General features: G+C 43.6%; 1 protein-coding gene across 2 annotated transcripts in view; it reads right to left on the reverse strand.

The window, feature by feature from the left end:
• Positions 1 to 3,924: 3,924 nt before the first annotated feature.
• The window catches only part of LOC144507326 (ribosomal protein S6 kinase alpha-5), a 167,604-nt gene continuing 152,351 nt past the window's right edge, over positions 3,925 to 19,177 (reverse strand). For both annotated transcript variants that reach the window (XM_078234477.1, XM_078234479.1), the window contains exons 14-17: positions 14,021 to 14,212; positions 12,403 to 12,562; positions 11,496 to 11,659; positions 3,925 to 8,734 (exon numbers count right to left, since the gene is read on the reverse strand). In XM_078234477.1, the coding sequence (XP_078090603.1) occupies positions 8,495 to 8,734; positions 11,496 to 11,659; positions 12,403 to 12,562; positions 14,021 to 14,212 (756 nt within the window). In that variant the 3' untranslated portion in view covers positions 3,925 to 8,494. The remainder of the gene's footprint in view (positions 8,735 to 11,495; positions 11,660 to 12,402; positions 12,563 to 14,020; positions 14,213 to 19,177) is intronic.

A 19,177-nucleotide genomic window follows, 5' to 3' on the forward strand; every position in this document is an offset into this window, starting at 1 on the left:
TCCCAGCTGTGTGTTTCCTGCCGGCAGGAGGTGGTGTGTTGTTTGCTAGCGGTGGGATTCTCTGGTCCCACTGACTTCACCCCACGCCGGCGGAAATATGCGAGTAGGGGTGCACTACAGGCAGGACTGGAGAATCCCGCCAGCATGAATGGCCGGAGAATTCCAGCCTCTGTGCTTGTATGTATCCCATTCTGCGGATTGGTGACTAATACATTTCAAAAGTTTTACCTTTTGAGTCAAATCATTAGACTATAATTTAAGAGGGTGGAATGAACGGAAACATAAATTTACAAGTGGGCATTCAGAAATTAATGTCATAAAATTGTTATATTTCTTTCCAAGGTGACTTCCGCAGTCTTAATCCTTGATTTGTGCAAAACCCAGTAGAACGTGTTTAAAAGTTTGGATCTTTCTAAACAAAGAAAAGCCAGAAATTCACTGTCACTCGTGGGAGATATCCTGTCTAACTTACAGCGAATACAAAAGTAGCACACACCTTGGCAAAAGGTTTGAGGTATGTAAGTATCATTGACGAGCTTGCTATATTGCCTGCATAGTCCAACCCTTGTCATGCTGTCCTCTCACTCACTGCCATCCACAGTCGAGCTGCCTCCTCATCCAGATTACAAAGTTACGATAACGCAACACCCAATTGCTGGAAAATCGAAAAAACTAGTACAGTAAATTATGCAAATATTTGCTCACACTTTTTCAAAAGGTACACACATCCCATTAATTAATGCTCTTGTTTCTTAAAACATGTGTAAAAAAACCAAAATATCTTGACACGCGTATAGATCTAATGTACATTAACAGCTGTCCCTTGATTGAGGAAAAAAACATTCTGATATGTAATCAGAATAAAACAAACTCACAGGCTCAAAGGTCGTCTTGCAGGCTAAGCAATTATTTTTGCAGGTTAGTATTAATGCACCATAATTGTTTGCAGTCCACCCACGAAACGGCAGCATGATTTTAGGTTGCAAAGCTCATGTTTTCAAATCAGGGTCTTTGAGAGGATGCCAGAAATCCACAAGGATTGTCTCAAGTATTCTCTATTGCAGTGGTTCCCAAAGGGTGCGGCGCACCACACTGGTGCGGCGAGACAGGATGGCAAGTGTGGCGGGAAGATTCAAGGACAATCAAAGAAACATTTAAACATGGTTTAAACAAGCATTGTTTTATACTTTCTGGATGTCCCATGATCATATTATAAAGTAGTTGTGTTCTATGTTATGAATCAAGCACTGCTAGGAGTTGTTTTTTTAAATTTTTGAATGTATTTCTTATCAATAAAAAATTCGGTGTGGCGCGAGCAAATTTTTATTCCGAAAGTGCGACCCCGTGAAAAACATTTGGGAACCACTGCTCTATTGTGTATTTTCTCGATGTGTATTTGTTGATTTACTGGTGCATTATTTTCATTGCTGTCCAGCAATAGGGTTTCATGTAGTGGCAGTATTCTAATAACACTGTTTACCTTTGAGATGGAATACTTTTGGAGTCCTTGGAAGGAAATTTTCAGTTGCAATCTGAATTTTAGAAGTTAATATTTGTCACCATTTGTGGAAGATCTTCAAGAGTGTGTCAACATTTGCAGGAGGTCTCTGGCAGGGTGGCAATGGTCTACGGACAATCCCTGGACATGTTCCAATATTTAGAGAGCTTCCCCATATATAAAAAAGGTGTGAAAATCTCTGGTTAAAGCCCTCTTCACACAGCAATTAAATGTGCAATATCCTGGAAGTAACTAGGAGACACATTTCTCCTCTTTCCTTCTCAACCTAACGGGTGAAGTAAAAACTATTCAGAAATCTGGTTAAAACATCCAAGTGTCAGACTTAAATGAAAATCTTCCAATTATTTGACATTCAGCAATTTAATTGCAGTGTGAAAGACAGAATCAACTTTATTAATTTTGAAAAATAATTGTATATGATTGCAATTTTGAACTGTCATTGTTACGTGACTGGGCATAAACGACCAGGGATCAAAAATCCCTGAACAGTTAGTACATGTCAGTAGGCATGCTTTATATCTCATTACTGCCTTCTATACCAATAGGACTCATCCTGTACAACAGTATATCAATATTCATTGTGCAAAACATTCAGCTGCTTGGAAAGTTACCATGTACGTGGAGAGAACTTACTTGGAAAAAGACCCAATACAAAAGCAAAACAGGACAAAGCTACAAGCAGACAATCATGGATCATTCTCCTGATTGCTGTCTAAATGTGAAAAATGATTGGATTTATTCCACTGGCGTTGTGATTTATTTTCACAGTACATGGGATTTAGACTTGGACCATAAATGTGAAAGATTCAAGATGAGATTGGGGGCTGAAGGGTGGGTCAGTAGATTTGCTGATGACACCAAGATTGGTGGAGTCATGGATGAGGTGGAGGGCTGTTGTAGGCTGCAAAGAGACATTGATAGGATGCAGAGCTGGGCCGAGAAATGGCAGATGGAGTTTAACCCTGATAAGTGCGAGGTGATTCATTTTGGTAGGACAAATTTGAATGCAGAGTACAGGGTCAATGGCAGGGTTCTGAGGAATGTGGAGGAACAGAGAGATCTTGGGGTGCATGTCCACAGATCTCTGAAGGTTGCCACTCAAGTGGATAGAGCCGTGAAGAAGGCCTATAGTGTGTTAGCGTTTATTGACAGGGGATTTGAGTTTAAGAGCCTGGGGTTATGCTGCAACTGTACAGGACCTTGGTGAGACCACATTTGGAATATTGTGTGCAGTTCTGGTCACCTCACTATAAGAAGGATGTGGAAGCACTGGAGAGAGTGCAGAGGAGATTTACCAGGATGCTGCCTGGTTTGGAGGGTAGGTCTTATGAGGAAAGGTTGAGGGATCTAGGGCTTTTCTCTTTAGAGCGGAGGAGGTTGAGAGGCGACTTAATAGAGGTTTATAAGATGATGAGGGGGATAGATAGAGTAGACGTTCAGAGACTATTTCCTCGGGTGGATGTAGCTGTTACTAGGGGGCATAACTATAAGGTTCATGGTGGGAGATATAGGAGGGATGTCCGAGGTAGGTTCTTTACTCAGTGAGTGGTTGGGGTGTGGAATGGACTGCCTGCTGTGATAGTGGAGTCGGACACTTTAGGAACTTTCAAGTGGTTATTGGATGGGCACATGGAGCACACCAGGATGCTAGGGAGTGGGATAGCTTGATCTTGGTTTCGGACAAAACTCGGCACAACATCAAGGGCCGAAGGGCCTCTTCTGTGCTGTACTGTTCTATGTTCTAAATCTAGAGCAGAACAGAGAAGGCTGCAAACAATCAGAACATTTAACATTCTGGTTGTAATGTTTTGTCAGAGTATCTGAAACAGGGCCTGGACTCTGCAGCAGCGAGGACAGTGAAACTGACAGCTTGAGGAGCTTGACTGAGTGAGGAAAGGGGTTAGAAGAAATGTCTTCACGCTGAGGGCTACTGAAGCGTGAAAACAGAGTGGTTTAGGCAGAGGGCAGTGGGCATTTTGAGGGAAAAATGAATTAATCTTCCACACAGAATGAGATACCCTGGGTGGATCGGGGTTGGTGAGGGGTGGTTGTGATGCTGGGGGAAGGTAAGTAAAGTTTATTTATAAATAGGCTTACAATAACACTGCAATTAAGTTACTGTGAAAATCCCCGAGTTGCCACACTCCGGCGCCTGTTTGGGTACACTGAGAGAGAATTTAACATGGCCAATGTATCTAACCAACACGTCTTTCGGACTGTGGGAGGAAACCAGAGCATCTGGGAAGAAAACGACGCAGACACGGGGAGAATATGCAGACTCCGCACAGACAGTGACCCAAGCCGGGATTTGAACCTGGGTCCTTGGCTCTGTGAGGCAGCAGTGCTAACCACTGTGCCACCGCCGCCACCCCCCGCTCCTCCCTCCCTCCCCCCTCGTGGTGGAGTGTGAAGCTATGGGTTTTAATTTTGGACTGCTCTAGCAAAGAGCTGACAGGAAGCATGATGGGCTGAACAGCTGCCTCATGTGATGTGAACTTTTTATGGTTATATGGATTTGTACAAGAAGGGCATCAATTGAAATTCCTACCCTTTAGTTGCTTTAAGTTTGCTGCAGATACAATTTTATTAGTTTGGACAACAATATTGAACACTTCAATCAATGAAAAAAATGAATGCCATTTTCTTGCAAATGTAAATAAGCACAATCCTTACGTGGAACATTCCCTCTGGGGGAAGGATCAACTGATCTACAATATTATTTACTGAAACTTTTTTGTTGTAAATATATATATATTTTAAATTGCATCAATTTCATAGCACATTTACACATTGGGACAATTCTCACTACACACAATAAAACCACAATTAAATTCTCACTAAAAAAACTGCAATGAGTATTTGCCAACCTCCTTTAAGGAGCTATAGTTAAAACAAGTTGACTTTAAAGTTCTAAAAAGTCTTAGAAGCTTTCATTGACTCACCTGAATAAAGCTATCAACTTTTAAAAATTAGTATAAGTCGCTAGAAAGTTGCAATGAACTCTTCAGTGTTTGAATTATTCTTCCCTCATTAAAATACTTTAAATATTTAATAAATATAGCAACATGGCAGTGCCCTGTAACAACAATATTCTGATTTCAATTAAATCTTTAAGCTGTCAGAAAAAGTCTGTATTATACAGGGTTAAAAACTGTATGCAAAACATATATATATTCCCTATAATCTGTTGCTATGCAAGCTTAACTTCAACAGTATAAATCTGCAGGGAGAAAATGCTCTGAATTATCCTGCAGTGTGAAGAGCACACAGCTCCAGATAAAGATGACTTCAAACAGACTGAAGAAAGATCAGCAGCTCTTTCAAACTATCAGCTGCATATTTAACCTGGATGCAAAATCAAAATCAACACTGCAGCCTGTTCGGTAGCGCAAGTTAATATTTACAAAGTCTCAATGAAGACGTTGCATTCACTATGAAAATAGCATTTCGAAGAGTTTGTAAAATTCAGTCTGAACCGTGCATCAAATATTCAGAAATCCAGTGATTGACAGCCACTTACTTCTCCACATTACAGCACCTTGGACACTTTCAATACGGAGGTCCAGAGATCCTATTTACTCAGAAAATTCCCAAGCTGAACGAGTCTCATAAATATACAAAAAAAGCTCACTATTGAAAGGCATTTAAGATGAAACTTCCTCTCCCCAGAAACTGTCTAATAGTACAGAATATGCACAATGTAGAAATATATCATTCTACAGTGCAACATACCCAGAGAATGCAACCACAACGGCCCAAATTTCCTGAAAAGTTTCCGCGTAAACGTGGCATAAGAGAGATGCAGCACCTTTTCTGAGGAAATTTGCACATAACTGGTTCCAACCAGTTTACATTGGAACATCCCCACCAGCAAATTTCTTCAACTGTTTCCCTTTCTTCCCCAGATACATCTGTTGAGACCCTCTGCCTCTTCATTTTCATAGCTCCTCCCCATATTCCTGAATTTGGATGAATAGCATGCTGACGTAGATTTACATTCAATGATTTGGGATCATCATGGTCAAAATCAGCTGATATTGGCACAATGGATAGTGATTCTCTTACGGAACCTGCATCATACCGAAGCAACATGCAGTCAGTCTCAGTGTACACACAATTTGTAGATCACCTCCCGCACATTCAGGAGGAATGTCCTTTCGCAACAGGATTAGTGCTGTTCTTCATAATAATGGACGAGGAGCAGGAGCAGAGGCAGTGGGCCTCAAGTGAGGCACCATGGCAGAAGATAAGTCCAATCGCTAGTACACCTATTTGCACTTGTTTTATGCCAGTTGTAGGCAGATGGTCGCCGCAGGAAATTCTGGAAAAGTCCTTGCTGGCAATTTCAGAGCTGAAACCGGTGTAAAGTTTGCCATCATTTCTGCATAAAAGTGATTCAAGGCCAATTACGTCAGCAGGCTCCAGCTCCAACGCCAGGCCACATTGTAGCTTTCAATGTTCCTCTAGCCCCTTCATTGAAAAAGGATGCAAACAATTGCATGTAGTCACCAATCAATCAAGTGCATAAGCACAAAGATTTGTGCTTTTCTTTGCAAGACAGCTAGTGGGCTAGGTTACATTAGTATATAAAAAGTTACTTGGCCTTTTATTTGGTCAAAAAATTGTAGATCATGAAGATCAAGTTTTCTTTTCAATAAAATAATGGGTTCTGAAAGCTTATAAATTTCCTATTCACATAACAGTAATCAGAGACAACTGGCTTTCAAAATCTCATGAATACCAAGCTCATTTATAAATCCTTTTAGATTCCCTGTTTCATTATGACTGACTTTACATTCAATAAAAAAAAACAGAAAACGCTGGAAAAAGTTAGCAGGCCAGGCTGTATCTGTTCAGAGAGAAACTGGAGATTCAAGTTACAGATTGCCTGAAAGGCCAGTGACCCGAATCGTGTTTCTGTGTCCACAGATGCTGTCTGACCTGTTTAGTGGTTCCAGCGTGTGCTGTTTATGTTTCGGGTTGCCAGCAACTGCAGTAATTTGTTTTCTTTTCCCCTTTTATGTTCAGTACTTGGTCTAAACGCTATCGGCCAAAGAATCAAAATTGGGACATCAGAACTGAACAGAATAGCCACTCCTTTTCTGCAGTTGTAAAATTCAGCGGGTTTTGAAGATGTGTTTCCCGCTGCCAAAAAGGAGTAACAGTATCTAACAGAAACTTCTGCAGACTAGACAGAGTCGCTTACTTTCTACTTCCTTTGATTCCTATGGATCACCTTCATCACAATGTTTTGTTAACATCTGACCTGCAGTTATGAGCACAGGTTCACAAAGAAACAGAATGCACCCAACCGAACCCAAATTCTTTGTAAGAGTCTCTCTGCTGCATAAACAGGGAGTAAGAAACATGCAGAACTACATAATCCGGATTTCTTGCATTAATCATATTAATCTGAAGCTGGTGATCTTCACCGCTCAGCTAACTAATTACCAGTCACTTAGAAAGCACTACTACAGAAAAATCATCAGAGGAGTCAAATTGTTGGCTGTGACGCAGTGCGAGTTAAATTAATGGTTGCAACACAATTCTTTAAACTTGTACTAACAGATTGGCTACACGATTATCATCCATGCAAAAAAATAAACAGACTACGTGCCAAAGAATACATAAATAACAAAGCACGTGGCATTAGGAGCACACATTACTATCAAATAGCCTTTGTTTCAATATAGAAGCAAATTTCCCATATGGCCCCTAAAAATAGAACATATATATATATATATATAAAGGATGTGTTCAGACTCAGATTTCCCATATCGGTCATTCACTTGACGTCACATTTAAAAAACACTGCACAGTCAGAATTGGTGACACATTTTGAGGGAGAAAGGAAACCTTTGATTTTCTCCCCCATTTGGAATATGGATTTCCTCCTTCCCTCCATACACTATCTCTGAACCAGCAATGAATAACTGAGGGAATGGGTAAACAAGGCGCTCCACCAGTCACATGGAACAAAGCATGCCACGTGCCAGATGTCTCCAAGTTTGAGACGAGGGTGTAGGGTGGATGAATGGACTGGGAGGTGATGGGAGGAGGACTGCGTTCCCATCAGGCAGCTATGAGTGATTTCTGCGTCCAGCTACACCAGAGCAGGTCTGCGGCGCAGCACAGAGCAAGTGTCTGAAAAAAATTAAAAGCAAAACGGTGATGGTTCTAAAGTTGCACAGTGCAAGCAAATAACGTGAGATATCTGAGCCACCTGCACATCTTGATTGCATATGTTATGTCCATCGTAGATCTGTACAGTAAGTTTCGTACTTTTGATTCAGTCCTGTAGAAAAAGGTAAACAGACCAACACAGTGCCTTCATCTTACTTTGTACCTTGTAGGATCTGCAGGACAGAAATATGTGCGAATGTTCTTTGAAAAGTGCACCCGATAACATCGTGTGCTGCAGCAATTCTTTCACATTTTAAAAAAAGACACAGAAAAGTGAATAAATGCTCCACAGAAATGTTACATGGAATTCACAGGACAGAAATAGGCCACTCAGTCCAACTGGTTTATGCCGGTGTTAATGGTCCACAGGAACTTCCTCCCACCCTTCCCCATCTAATTTTGTCAGCATATCCTTTCTCCCCTGTATACTTATCTTGCCTCTCCTTAAAGAGATCTATTCTGCTTGCGGTGATTACTCCGTGTGGTAGTAATATCCTCCTGAATTCCTGATTGGATATATAGTGACTGTCACATTTATGATCCCTAAGTTTAGATTCCCCAGAGAAAACCAATCAAATGATAATGTCGGGAAGTAAGGAACTATTTATCATTGCTTTATATATATTGTGCTTTTGAATAAGTTAAAAGCACAACATATTTCAGGCATTTTGGAGGGAGAAACGCTTAAAAAAAATAATGTAACTTGTGGTCCTCAAAGGATAAAGTCAAATTCATGATTAAAAACTCACAAATGCAATTTCTTTTAAATTGTGAAAGGGTGATTGTGGCAGCTTAATCAGAGAACTGAAAGATACTGTCCGGGTTATTGCTGTCTACTGGGTTGTTGGGCTGTAGCTTCTTCGTTGGTGTGGTTTTGCCATGGGACTGAGAGGAGGAGGAGTGGGAACTTTCACTCGAGCTGCTCCGTGTTTCGGTACTGGTGCTGGTTTTCTTCATCTTGCGTCTTTTTGCCAGAGGTGCCTTGTCCACATTCTGAAGGCAAAAGCCTTCCCTCTTACATTTGTTGAAGGCCTGTGCATAGGTCAAACAAACAGTGAAAAGAAATCAATGCACAGATAAAAGCAAATTACTGCGGATGCTGGAATCCGAAACCAAAAGGGAAAACGCTGGAAAATCTCAGCAGGTCTGGCAGCATCTGTAAGGAGAGAAAAGAGCTGACGTTTCGAGTCCAGATGATTTGACAAAGGGTCACCTAGACTCGAAACGTCAGCTCTTTTCTCTCCTTACAGGTGCTGCCAGACCGGCTGAGATTTTCCAGCATTTTCTCTTTTGGAATCAATGCATAGAATTCATTTTATTAGCCATGTCGGAGACAGCAACAACATCTATAGAAAGTCTTTAACACAGTGAAATATCCCAAAGATGCTTTGACACCAAGCCGCGTGAAAAGATGTTCAGACAATTGACCAAAAGCTTGGTCAAAGATTTTTGAAGAGGTAAAGCAATAAAGTGAGGTGCATACTGACACACAACATTGACTTTGAAAGCTGCCTGCTCCCTCTGCATTCAAAGCATCAATATTTCCCTTGTTTTTACCATTTGAGGTTGATGACAGTTTGATTAATATATAAATGATGAAGGCGTTTTGGCTAAGATCAAGTGTAGTATGGTCGGCAGCCCATGGTCGGCCGCACTTGGTTGAGGTCATTAGGTTACACTGAAGCTTCATATCTTTCATATGAAGCAATTTTTTAAAGCGGTATCTCAGCCTTTTGGCTAAGATGCAAATGAGCTCAAGTCTTGGAGGAGGAACCTCCCCCATCTCCAATCAGTTTGGCTCATGTAGATCAGGCCCAGGACAGGGTGGTTTGGTCGCTCGCCCTGTCTTGTCAGCCTGGATCTGGAATGTCTCAACTTGTTGAGACTCTGAATTGGATTTGATTTGATTGAATTGGAAAAGTATTAAAAATATATATATAAATAATGAAGCATTTTTAAAAGCTGTTATGAAATATTGGCATCTATTAAATGTATTTAATCTTATACTTAATGAACAAGCCCGAATTTCAATCTTGTGGCCCACTGAGATGAAGGAGGGCCACTCTTGAGGCCCAGTCACTAGCCCAGGTTCTCCATCACGAGACATCGCTCCAATGTGGTTTGTGGGATTGGGGGAGGGAGATATGGAAGGATAAGGGAACTGAGGGATAATAGGGATAAAAATAGGGATCTTACTGGACCAGGAGTGCAGGTCAGCGACCATAGGCTCCCTGTTTAAATCACTTCAGATGGTTTTCTGTAACATCGACAGCATTTGCAGTTAACTCCTATTTCCTACTATGAATGTCTGCCCTTTTCTCCTTGGTGAAGCATCTTAATAGAGTAACTTTTGTTCGAGACACCATGGGTGGAATTTTACCGGCTTGCCCTGCCCATGGAAGGGCAGAGCGACCTGGTAAAATCGTGCGAGAGCCGAGAAATCAGGACCACGCCCGATTTCTCAGCTCTCGTGATTTTATGAGAGTCAGATTTACAGCGATGTCAGCCTCTCATCGGAAATGGGCGAGAGACTGAGTAATTTATTTAAATATATTTAAATATTAATTTACATATGAATGGGGAACAGACCTGTTGGTCCCGCCGGTGGAACTGAAGGCCACTGAGGCCCCCTGGGGAGGCAGAGGGCAAGTTGGCAGTGCCACCCTGGCATCTGGGCAATGCCCAGCTGGTACCTTGACACTGCCCACTGGGCAGTGCCAGGGAGGTTAGGGCCTATGAGGACAGAGCATGAAGGGGGCTGCCTGATCGGGGATGGGGAGGGGGTCCGCTGTGCACTCTGCAACGGGATCAGATTGGGGAGGGGGGGGCCTGCTGCTCTGCAGTTGTGATCGGATTGGGGAAAGGGGGCCCCGATCGGTATGGGTGGTGGGGGCTAGATGCCCATGCGATGTGGGGCTCACGATCAGCCACGGGGAAGTTGGCGGCTGGTTGAGGCTCCCTGCAGTAGCATCTGGCATTCGGCCTCTGATATTCGGGTAAGCGTTCTCCAAGGCGGCCTTCACGACACACGACAGCGCAGAGTTGCTGAGCAGAAACTGATAGCCAAGTTCCGCACACATGAGGACAGCCTAAACCGGGATATTGGGTTCATGTCACATTATTTGTAATCCCCACAGCTTGCCTGGACCTGCAGAGTCTCACTGGCTGTCCTGTCTGGAGACAATACACATCTCTTTAGCCTGTCTTGATGCTCTCTCCACTCACATTGTTTGTATCTTAAAGACTTGATTAGCTGTAAGTATTCGGATTCCAACTATTATTCATGTAAATTGAGTTTGTGTCTTTATGTGCCCTGTTTGTGAACAGAATTCCCACTCACCTGAAGAAGGAGCTTAAGGCTCCGAAAGGTTGTGTGGATTTTGCTACCAAATAAACCTGTTGGACTTTAACCTGGTGTTGTTAAACTTCTTACTGTGTTTACCCCAGTCCAACGCCGGCATCTCCACATCATGCAGTAGCAGGGTCAGACCCCTGCAGTTGCTCCTGAGCATGTGCAGAATCTGAGGTCTGCACATGTGCAGTAGCTCCCTCTACAGGCTGGCTGGTGAATTAAGCCCAGCCCACTGCCTGCAGCAGCAAGAAACGGTCTAAACCATTTTTTCAGTGACTAAGATTGGGCATGAAAACTCGCCTGAAAAACGGATCAGGAACTCTCCCATTTTCACCCCAGCTGGACACTTGAAAAAATCTTGTAAAATTCCACCCCATGTAACTGCAGGTATCACAGCCAAACAGCAATCATAATGAGAATGAAAACAGAGAATTTACTTACATGAAAAGTTGCCTTGACATACGTATGAACAGAAACACCTGAAGAACCAAGAATGTCTGGGGTCATTAGTGGGTTGGATGATAACTGACTGCCGTCCTGAAGCCATTCATTGAAACGAAGGCTCGACATTTTAATCCGTTTGTTTGGGTCAACGGTTAAGAGTCCTGCAAGTGAAAAGCGTGAAGAATTACAAACAAACCACTCAGTTATTTTACCTTCTAGCTTTACGTGTCTTCTGTCAGTGCAACTGAGGGGCCGAATGGCTCCTGCTCCTTGTTCTCATGTAATGCAGGAAATTATCCAAATTTACAAATAGTTAACAAATCAACTCTAGCTCGTGCACTCAAATAGGTCAGGTTCAGAATTCTGTTTGACACACATCAATTAGACTTAAAACAAAATCTGAAATAACTTTCTCTTCCTCTCCGTCCAACACCCAAAAGAGAGTCGGTACTCACAGAGGCAGAATTCCATGAGAGACCAATAAGCTCTCTATTACAGCTCAACGACTGGGGTGCTGTGGGTAGGGGTATCCATGAGGAGGTATCCATTCACTGTAATGGGGCTGCGACTATTTTAACCCAGAGTCAACCGTAGGAATTCTCACGGAAGTCCGAAGGTGAAGGAAAAGGAATAAAGTGTTGAAGAGTAGGAGGCGGTGGATCTCACACCAACTGGGACCTGCTGCTCTGCTCTTTGATACAATAACATTCCTTGTGTTCCTCTCAGCAACATTTTATGAAATGGATCATTAGGCTGAAGTTTCAGGAGTTGTTCAATTTACCACTGATAACTTTATACTCAAATAAAAGGCCAGGATCTAAATTCAACAGGGTCTAAAGCAGTGATGGTTCGGATGCTATATTTGGCCCTGGGTTAGAAAAGGTCAGTCACTGCCTGTTCTTACCTTGTATCAATTCCTTGGCCTCTTGCGAGACGTTTCTCCAAGCTTCCCCTTCAAAAGAGAAGTCCCCCTGTTTTATTTTTGTCATGATTTCTTCAGCACTGGTGGATGTCAATGTCTTTTCCTCACACTGGAATGGAACTTTCCCCGATAGCATGGTATACTGCCAGAGGGAACAACAGTCAGAAATGAAAACACGCCAGGTTTAAACTCTGAAAGGGAAAATATTTCCTTGTGTTTGGGTCCACAACAATGTTTTTTTAAATGTAAAACACTATTTTTAAAAAAAGGCATTTATAGAGTGAGTATTGAAAGCTTTGAGTTTAGCTTGTGGGCTCTCTTACAAATGAGATCATCCAGGAGCCCAAACAGCAGTTTTGTGGAATTGGAGATTCCAGGGAGGCCGGAGGGAACAGAGACGTTGATCACCTGGTGCAGAGTAGAACTTCCACCAACACCTTGCTAACATCCCTCGCACTATTTTGAAAGTCAATTTTAACATAATGTGCGGAATCTTCCAGTCCCGCTCGCCACGGGAATCGTAGTGGGCGGGACACGGACCATGCAACGGTCTGTTAACCTCGGGCGGGATTTTCTGGTTTTAGGGCAAGCGCGGTCAGAAAATCCCGCCCTATGAGTTGGTACCAATTCCATTTCCATTACAATTAGGGTACTCACCTGATCAGGCTTTGGCGGGAGGTGTTGAGGGGAAGGGATTAATGGAGAAATCTCACTTAACTACCATACCACAGCATTAGCTGTCATGCGGAGTTCTTTAAATTGAAAAGCTCCTTTGTGTTCCTGCATGCCAATTTCGGCATTGCTCTGTGATTGATGGCACAGCTGAAACTGAGCTGTCACTTTTATACGTGTATTATGAGTTTGTCCCAAAGAATATGCGATAGGACTGAGAAAGGAGTGGAACTCTGGTGGATTTGGGTTCCACGCAATTCCCTACTCCATCCATTCCCAGTCTCAGGAATTACAGGTCAACATTTTTTTTAAGCTAAGTAGTAAATCAACGTTCAAGAAATGATGACACAATATTATGAGGAGTTATGATAAACCATTCCTATAGGTTGATAATTAGAGGACATCAAATTTAAGGTTACTACGAAAATGAAATGAAAGTTTGGAGTTTTTTTTTACATTGAGGACTATTGGAATGCCCGACCATAAAGAATGGTGGCTACAAAACTAATAATAGATGTTAAAAGGAAAGGGAGTACGAATTACTCAGAGAATGAGTGCAGGTGAGATAAGCTGAAAGACATTCTGTGCTGTCTCAAGATTTGATGTTTCTGATCATGAACTTCTATATATATATTTAATGGACACAGTAAGAAGTCTCACAACACCAGGTTAAAGTCCAAGAGGTTTATTTGGAATCACGAGTTTTCGGAGCGCTGCTCCTTTACCTGATGAAGCTGGTGATTCCAAATAAACCTCTTGGACTTTAACCTGGTGTTGTGAGACTTCTTACTGTGCCCACCCCCAGCCCAACGCTGGCATCTCCATCTCCTATGTACTGGAGACAGAGGGAGTGAGAGAAAGAGAGAAGAATGAGAAACTTGCACCAGACTTCCCAGGGATATCGAACTTTACCCTGCCACCAACTTACCAGAATAACACCCAAACTCCAAAGATCACAGGATTCGTCATAACCATCATCCTTCAGTAGTTCAGGAGCTGCGTAATGCAGGGTAAAGCATGGGGTCTTCAAAGGCTGATTATCAGGAGGTTTCAATCGTGCAAACCCAAAATCTATGACTTTAATTTCAGTGCTGTCATTATCATCAGCGTATAACAAGTTCTACAGAACAAGAGTTGGGCGGGAAAAAATAGAAACAGGATTATTATTAAATTTCATCACTCAATAGCTACAAAATGTTCTGGTAACATTGAACCATAATGTCCTTTTTATAGCATATTCCTGTAAAATGTAGCATTCTTCCAATAGATTAGACTATTACTTGCAACTTGAGGATCAATCTTGTCTTCCTAAAAGCTGACACAGCAAACTAAAAATACCAATTGCATCAGTATTTTTTGATGCAAAATCAAGCTACAAGTATTTGTGCATCTCAGAGAACGAAATGTAAATGGGTAAATCAGATTAAGTTGAAGAGATGTGATTCATAACCCATTTATATCAAAACATGAGCATGGTCATTTTAATATAGTGAAGCAAATGCCAAATGCAGTTGAACATTGCCAATTATTTAGCATTGTCCCTCATGTCACATGGCATTTCTCAATGGTTCAACATAAGCAATGTCCCACATGGGAGCTTGTGCCATACACCCACACACAAAATCTACTGGGAAGCCCAATTGAGGGCCCAACTCACAATGTTTAGTTCAGCAACCTACCTGACAAAGCAGGGATCACCCCCTGCCCCGCCGCCGCATTCTCTTATCCCCTTGCCCCACCCCACCTCCACCTAACTGGTGAAGAGGTCACACTCAAAAAGTTAATCTATTTTTGCACTTTGATAGCCAGTGATTTGCTAGATTATTAGGAATAACCTTGTCAGTTCTCAGGTTGAGTCATGATGGTTTTGTTTTGTTTTGTCAATGCTGGAGGTTGGTCATTGAGTCACAATGTAGCCACGTTGCAATTAGTTTTGTATATGGTGAAAATCTTTGCAAGGCTCTGAAGAAATATGCAGAGATATAGACCGAGGAGGCAAAAATGCACAAAACATATAATAAATATGACCAATCCCATTCAATGCAGAGGAGTATTAAGAACTGCTAAAGCTAATGCTTCTTTGGAGAGTTTGCCAATCTGACTCTTGAAAGGATAAATATTGGAAAAGCTCCTCTCAATTCTGCTTAATACAGCACAATGGAGTTTAAATATGACACCAGTTTAACAGCAGAAAAAGTGCGCATACTACTGCTATAACCTTATCGAGACATGTAGGGGGTGAACTTACCGGCTCATCATGCCAGCGACATCGGAGTAGTGAGCCAGTAAGATCGCGAGACAGGCGAAAAACTGGGGTTGCACCTGGTTTCTTGGCTCTCACGATGATACTGGCACTGAATTGCCAGTGGGGGCTGATTACAGGATTTTATTAGGAGAAATTAAGATTTAAATATTATTAGTGAGTCGGGACAGAATCGTCCGGGAGGAGCAATCGGGCGCATGATTGGCGGCGGTGGTGAAGGCAATGTCCAAGGGAGTAGGAGGGGAGTGACTATCTCCCAATGTGCTATGTACTATTGCACATAGTGCATTGGGAGATCAGGCACATTTGCAATAGTGTCCTCTAGCAGTCATCAGTCGGCTTCCCGGTGTGAATAGACTCCATCCACTCCCCCTAATGGTGAGAATCACACTGCCTCATTTTTTTTCTAAGTGTAATAGGATTTGAATTTTTCTCTCACCAAAAAATGGGTCTGAAACTCACCCATTTTCATTCTCATTCGGCACTTAGACTTTTTTTGGTAAGATTGCCCCGTACTGAAGTAGTAAAATAAGAATTTGAAGTATTTTACTTCTAAAGTTGCCTTTACCCGGCTGAACCTGAGCCCGAAATTTGCAAGAAATCAGGGTGCAGCTGTCTGCTGGGCATGTAAGAAAAGCTGAACGTGATTGAAGTTCAACAGTTTTTCTCAGAAGATCTTCTCCAAATCAAAATTCAGCAGTAGCCGCAAATGAACAATGACCTACTGCAACAAAGCAGGATCACAGTAGCAGTGGGTCAACACTGGGCAATAATACACAGACCCAAGGCCAGTACAATCATCCGAAACTGGGGACCTAAGTAAACGGACTTACAGAAAATTTCTCATCTGCCTAATTGATGAATTATTGCACATGTGAGAGAGAAAGACGAGAGCGTACACGCAAGAATGTGCAAGAATGAGTGAGGGAAAGAGAGAAAAAGAGAGCGAGAGAGACGTGTTAAATTTAGGGACTGATTTGACTATAGTTCAGGTGGAGTACTCTTCAAAATGGCTCATATGGAAAAAGCAATTCAATAGATCAACTGTCCTAGAGTTTAATACAATGAAACACAGAATGTTGGTGGTGGGCAAACTTATCAAATTGTCCTACCCTTCTGAAAAATATCTCAATGAGGAAGGATATCAAAAATTGAACAATTCCAGCTATACCGGCTGACAGCTTTTCTGGCTTTAGTTCCACACTTGCTTTTACTTTCACAGTATTACCTCTTGTAGGGTATTGGTTACAGTTGGGTAAGTCTGAAGAAGTCTTCATCGTTTTACATCAGTTAACTGTAAGTCTTTACTGACTCTTGGGGAATTACTTACAAATATACAGTAAAGGGTACAATCTGGGAGCTGTCTCCATGCTTGCTAGAACTCACGTCTCTGACCAACATACCAGACTGACCCTGGGTGCAGGTCATGTGCTCTCTTACTTACCTGCACGGGGTACCTGGACTCAGACCCACATTAACCCTCTATATGCCAGACCCTATACTACATTACCTTTTCTAAGTGCTTATAAGCTGGACTACAAATTTCCTGGCATCAGGAGGCCTTCAGAATTTTACCCATGGGCCCAATCTACATGGGTATAAATAGATTGTGGGAGTGATCTTACCATTTTGCCTGCTGGTCGATGGGTGGGGCGAGCTGGTAAGATCGTGAGAGAGCCAGAAAATCGGGTTCGCATCTCTTGCGATCTTACCAGCACCGGATATCTGGCAAGATCAGCCTCACGCCTGAATAGTGATCGTCCGGGCTCACTTGCCTATGCGGCTTCACTTGTGAAAGTCCTCACCGAGGAGGATTATGTATGGTCCTCTCAATGGGGACCTGTTGTGACGGCCTTGCTGGTAGGACCAGAGCCCATTGAGGCCCCCATTCAGGGGTGGGGGACGGTTCCTGAGGGGGCCGGGCAAGATAGGAGAACGCAGGCCAATCGTGGGGAGGGCGCTGTACACTCTGCAACCAGGATTGGCCGGTCCGTGCTGGGAGCGGCCTACGTGCTGGGAGCGGCCGGGGGGGGGGAGAGGATAGACGATCGATCAGTCCATGTGGGGGAGTGGGGAGCAAATTATTGGTTGCAGAGCCCAGCAATAGCTGGGGGAAGGTGCCTAAAAGATCTCTCTATCTCTGTGCTATTGCACAGAACAGAGAAATCTGAGCATATGCAATGGCGCCCTCTGCTGCAAGCTACTGGCTTTTGGCAAGCTTAGGCCCCGCCTCCTCCCTCTGCTGGTGGGAAAAAGATCTTCCTTCATTTTTTTCCTCTAAGGGCCCGATTTTACCATTTTCATTCTAAGTGCTGATTCTGGGCATAATGCAGATCCGATTTAGAAATCTGCTTTCAGGCATCCCCATATGCACTCAGCCATCCCCAGTCCCAGTCGCGCTGTGGGTGGGGCTTAGCGCGGCCAAAACGATCGGAGCTCTGAACTGCGCATGCGCAGTTAGAAAAAATTTTGAAAAAGCAGAAAGCGGAGAAAGCAGCCCAGGAGCAAAAAGCGGGAGCGATGGTGCACACACACATCACTTCCCCACTTATCCACCCCCCCCTACCCACACACATCACTTCCCCCCTTATCCACCCCCCCACTACCCACACACATCACTGTCCCCCTTGTCCACCCCCCCATTACCCAGACCGATCGCCACCTCTGCCCCCCTTCACCCCACCGATTGCCCGCAGAATGGCAGCGGACCCCCCCTGCCCCCCCCACCAGAGATCCATCTGCCCCCCCCCGCCCCCCCGAGATACATCTTACCCGCCTCCCTCCTCCCCCCCCCCCCACAGACAACAATCTGTCCTCACTCCCTCCCCCCCTCCAACAACGAACTTGCTTCATTTCCCAACCCCCCCAGAGAATGGTTTGGCCTCACTCCCCCTCCCCTCCAGAGGAACATCTGACCCACCTCCTCCTCCCTCCCCACCAGACAACGATCAGCCCTCCCCCCCACCACCAGACAACGATCGGCCCTACCCCTCCTCCCCCCACCACCAGAGATACATCTGACCCGCCTCCTCCCCTCCCAACCAGATAACAATCTGGCCTCACTCCCCTCCTCCCCCTCCAACCATACAATGATCTGACCCGCCTCCCTTCTGCCCCCCCCCCACCACTGATCTGAGTCAGAGAGCCGTTGGAAGCACTGAACGTGCTCTTCAGAAGCTGGAGCGCCCGATTCAGACTTTTATTTAGCAGGTCCATTATGGCGCAGTTCCGGATTGGCAAACCCGGTGGTAAAGGGGGAAATGCTGATAAAGTTGGGCGGGCAGTTTATTAATGCAATTTAAATGCACGCAAATACATTTAAATCATCGTTGCGCCCGTTTTGGGCGCGAAGCAGATCGCTGCCATTCCCGGGTTTCGGTAAAGTGGCAATCTGCGCGGACGCGGATCGCGTTAATGGCCTCACACCCGACTTTAACACATTTAAAATCAGGCCCTAAGTGTGGTAAGATTCGATTTTTAACTCACCCAAAAAAACAGCACGATTCTCTCCCATTTTCACGCTCATTCAGCACTTAGAATTTTTTTTGGTAACATCACCCCCAGTGTGTGCTTGTAGGCTCTCCAATCATGAAGGTTGTCACAACTACTTTTAATCTGGCTCTCCTCCAATGCCCAGATGTAATTGTTAATAAGGACCATTGGATAACGTGCAGGAACGGGATAACTGACTGAATTCCTAGTCCTGAAGCACTGAAGCCAACATCAGCTCCCAGTTAAGTCACAAAGAAACTTGAGACCTTCTGATCTTTGGACCTAGTACTCCAGACACCTATCTGAAAAGTGTACATGTGACAGACAGGA

Source organism: Mustelus asterias, chromosome 18, assembly GCF_964213995.1.
Source record: "Mustelus asterias chromosome 18, sMusAst1.hap1.1, whole genome shotgun sequence".
Taxonomy (NCBI): Eukaryota; Metazoa; Chordata; class Chondrichthyes; order Carcharhiniformes; family Triakidae; genus Mustelus; species Mustelus asterias.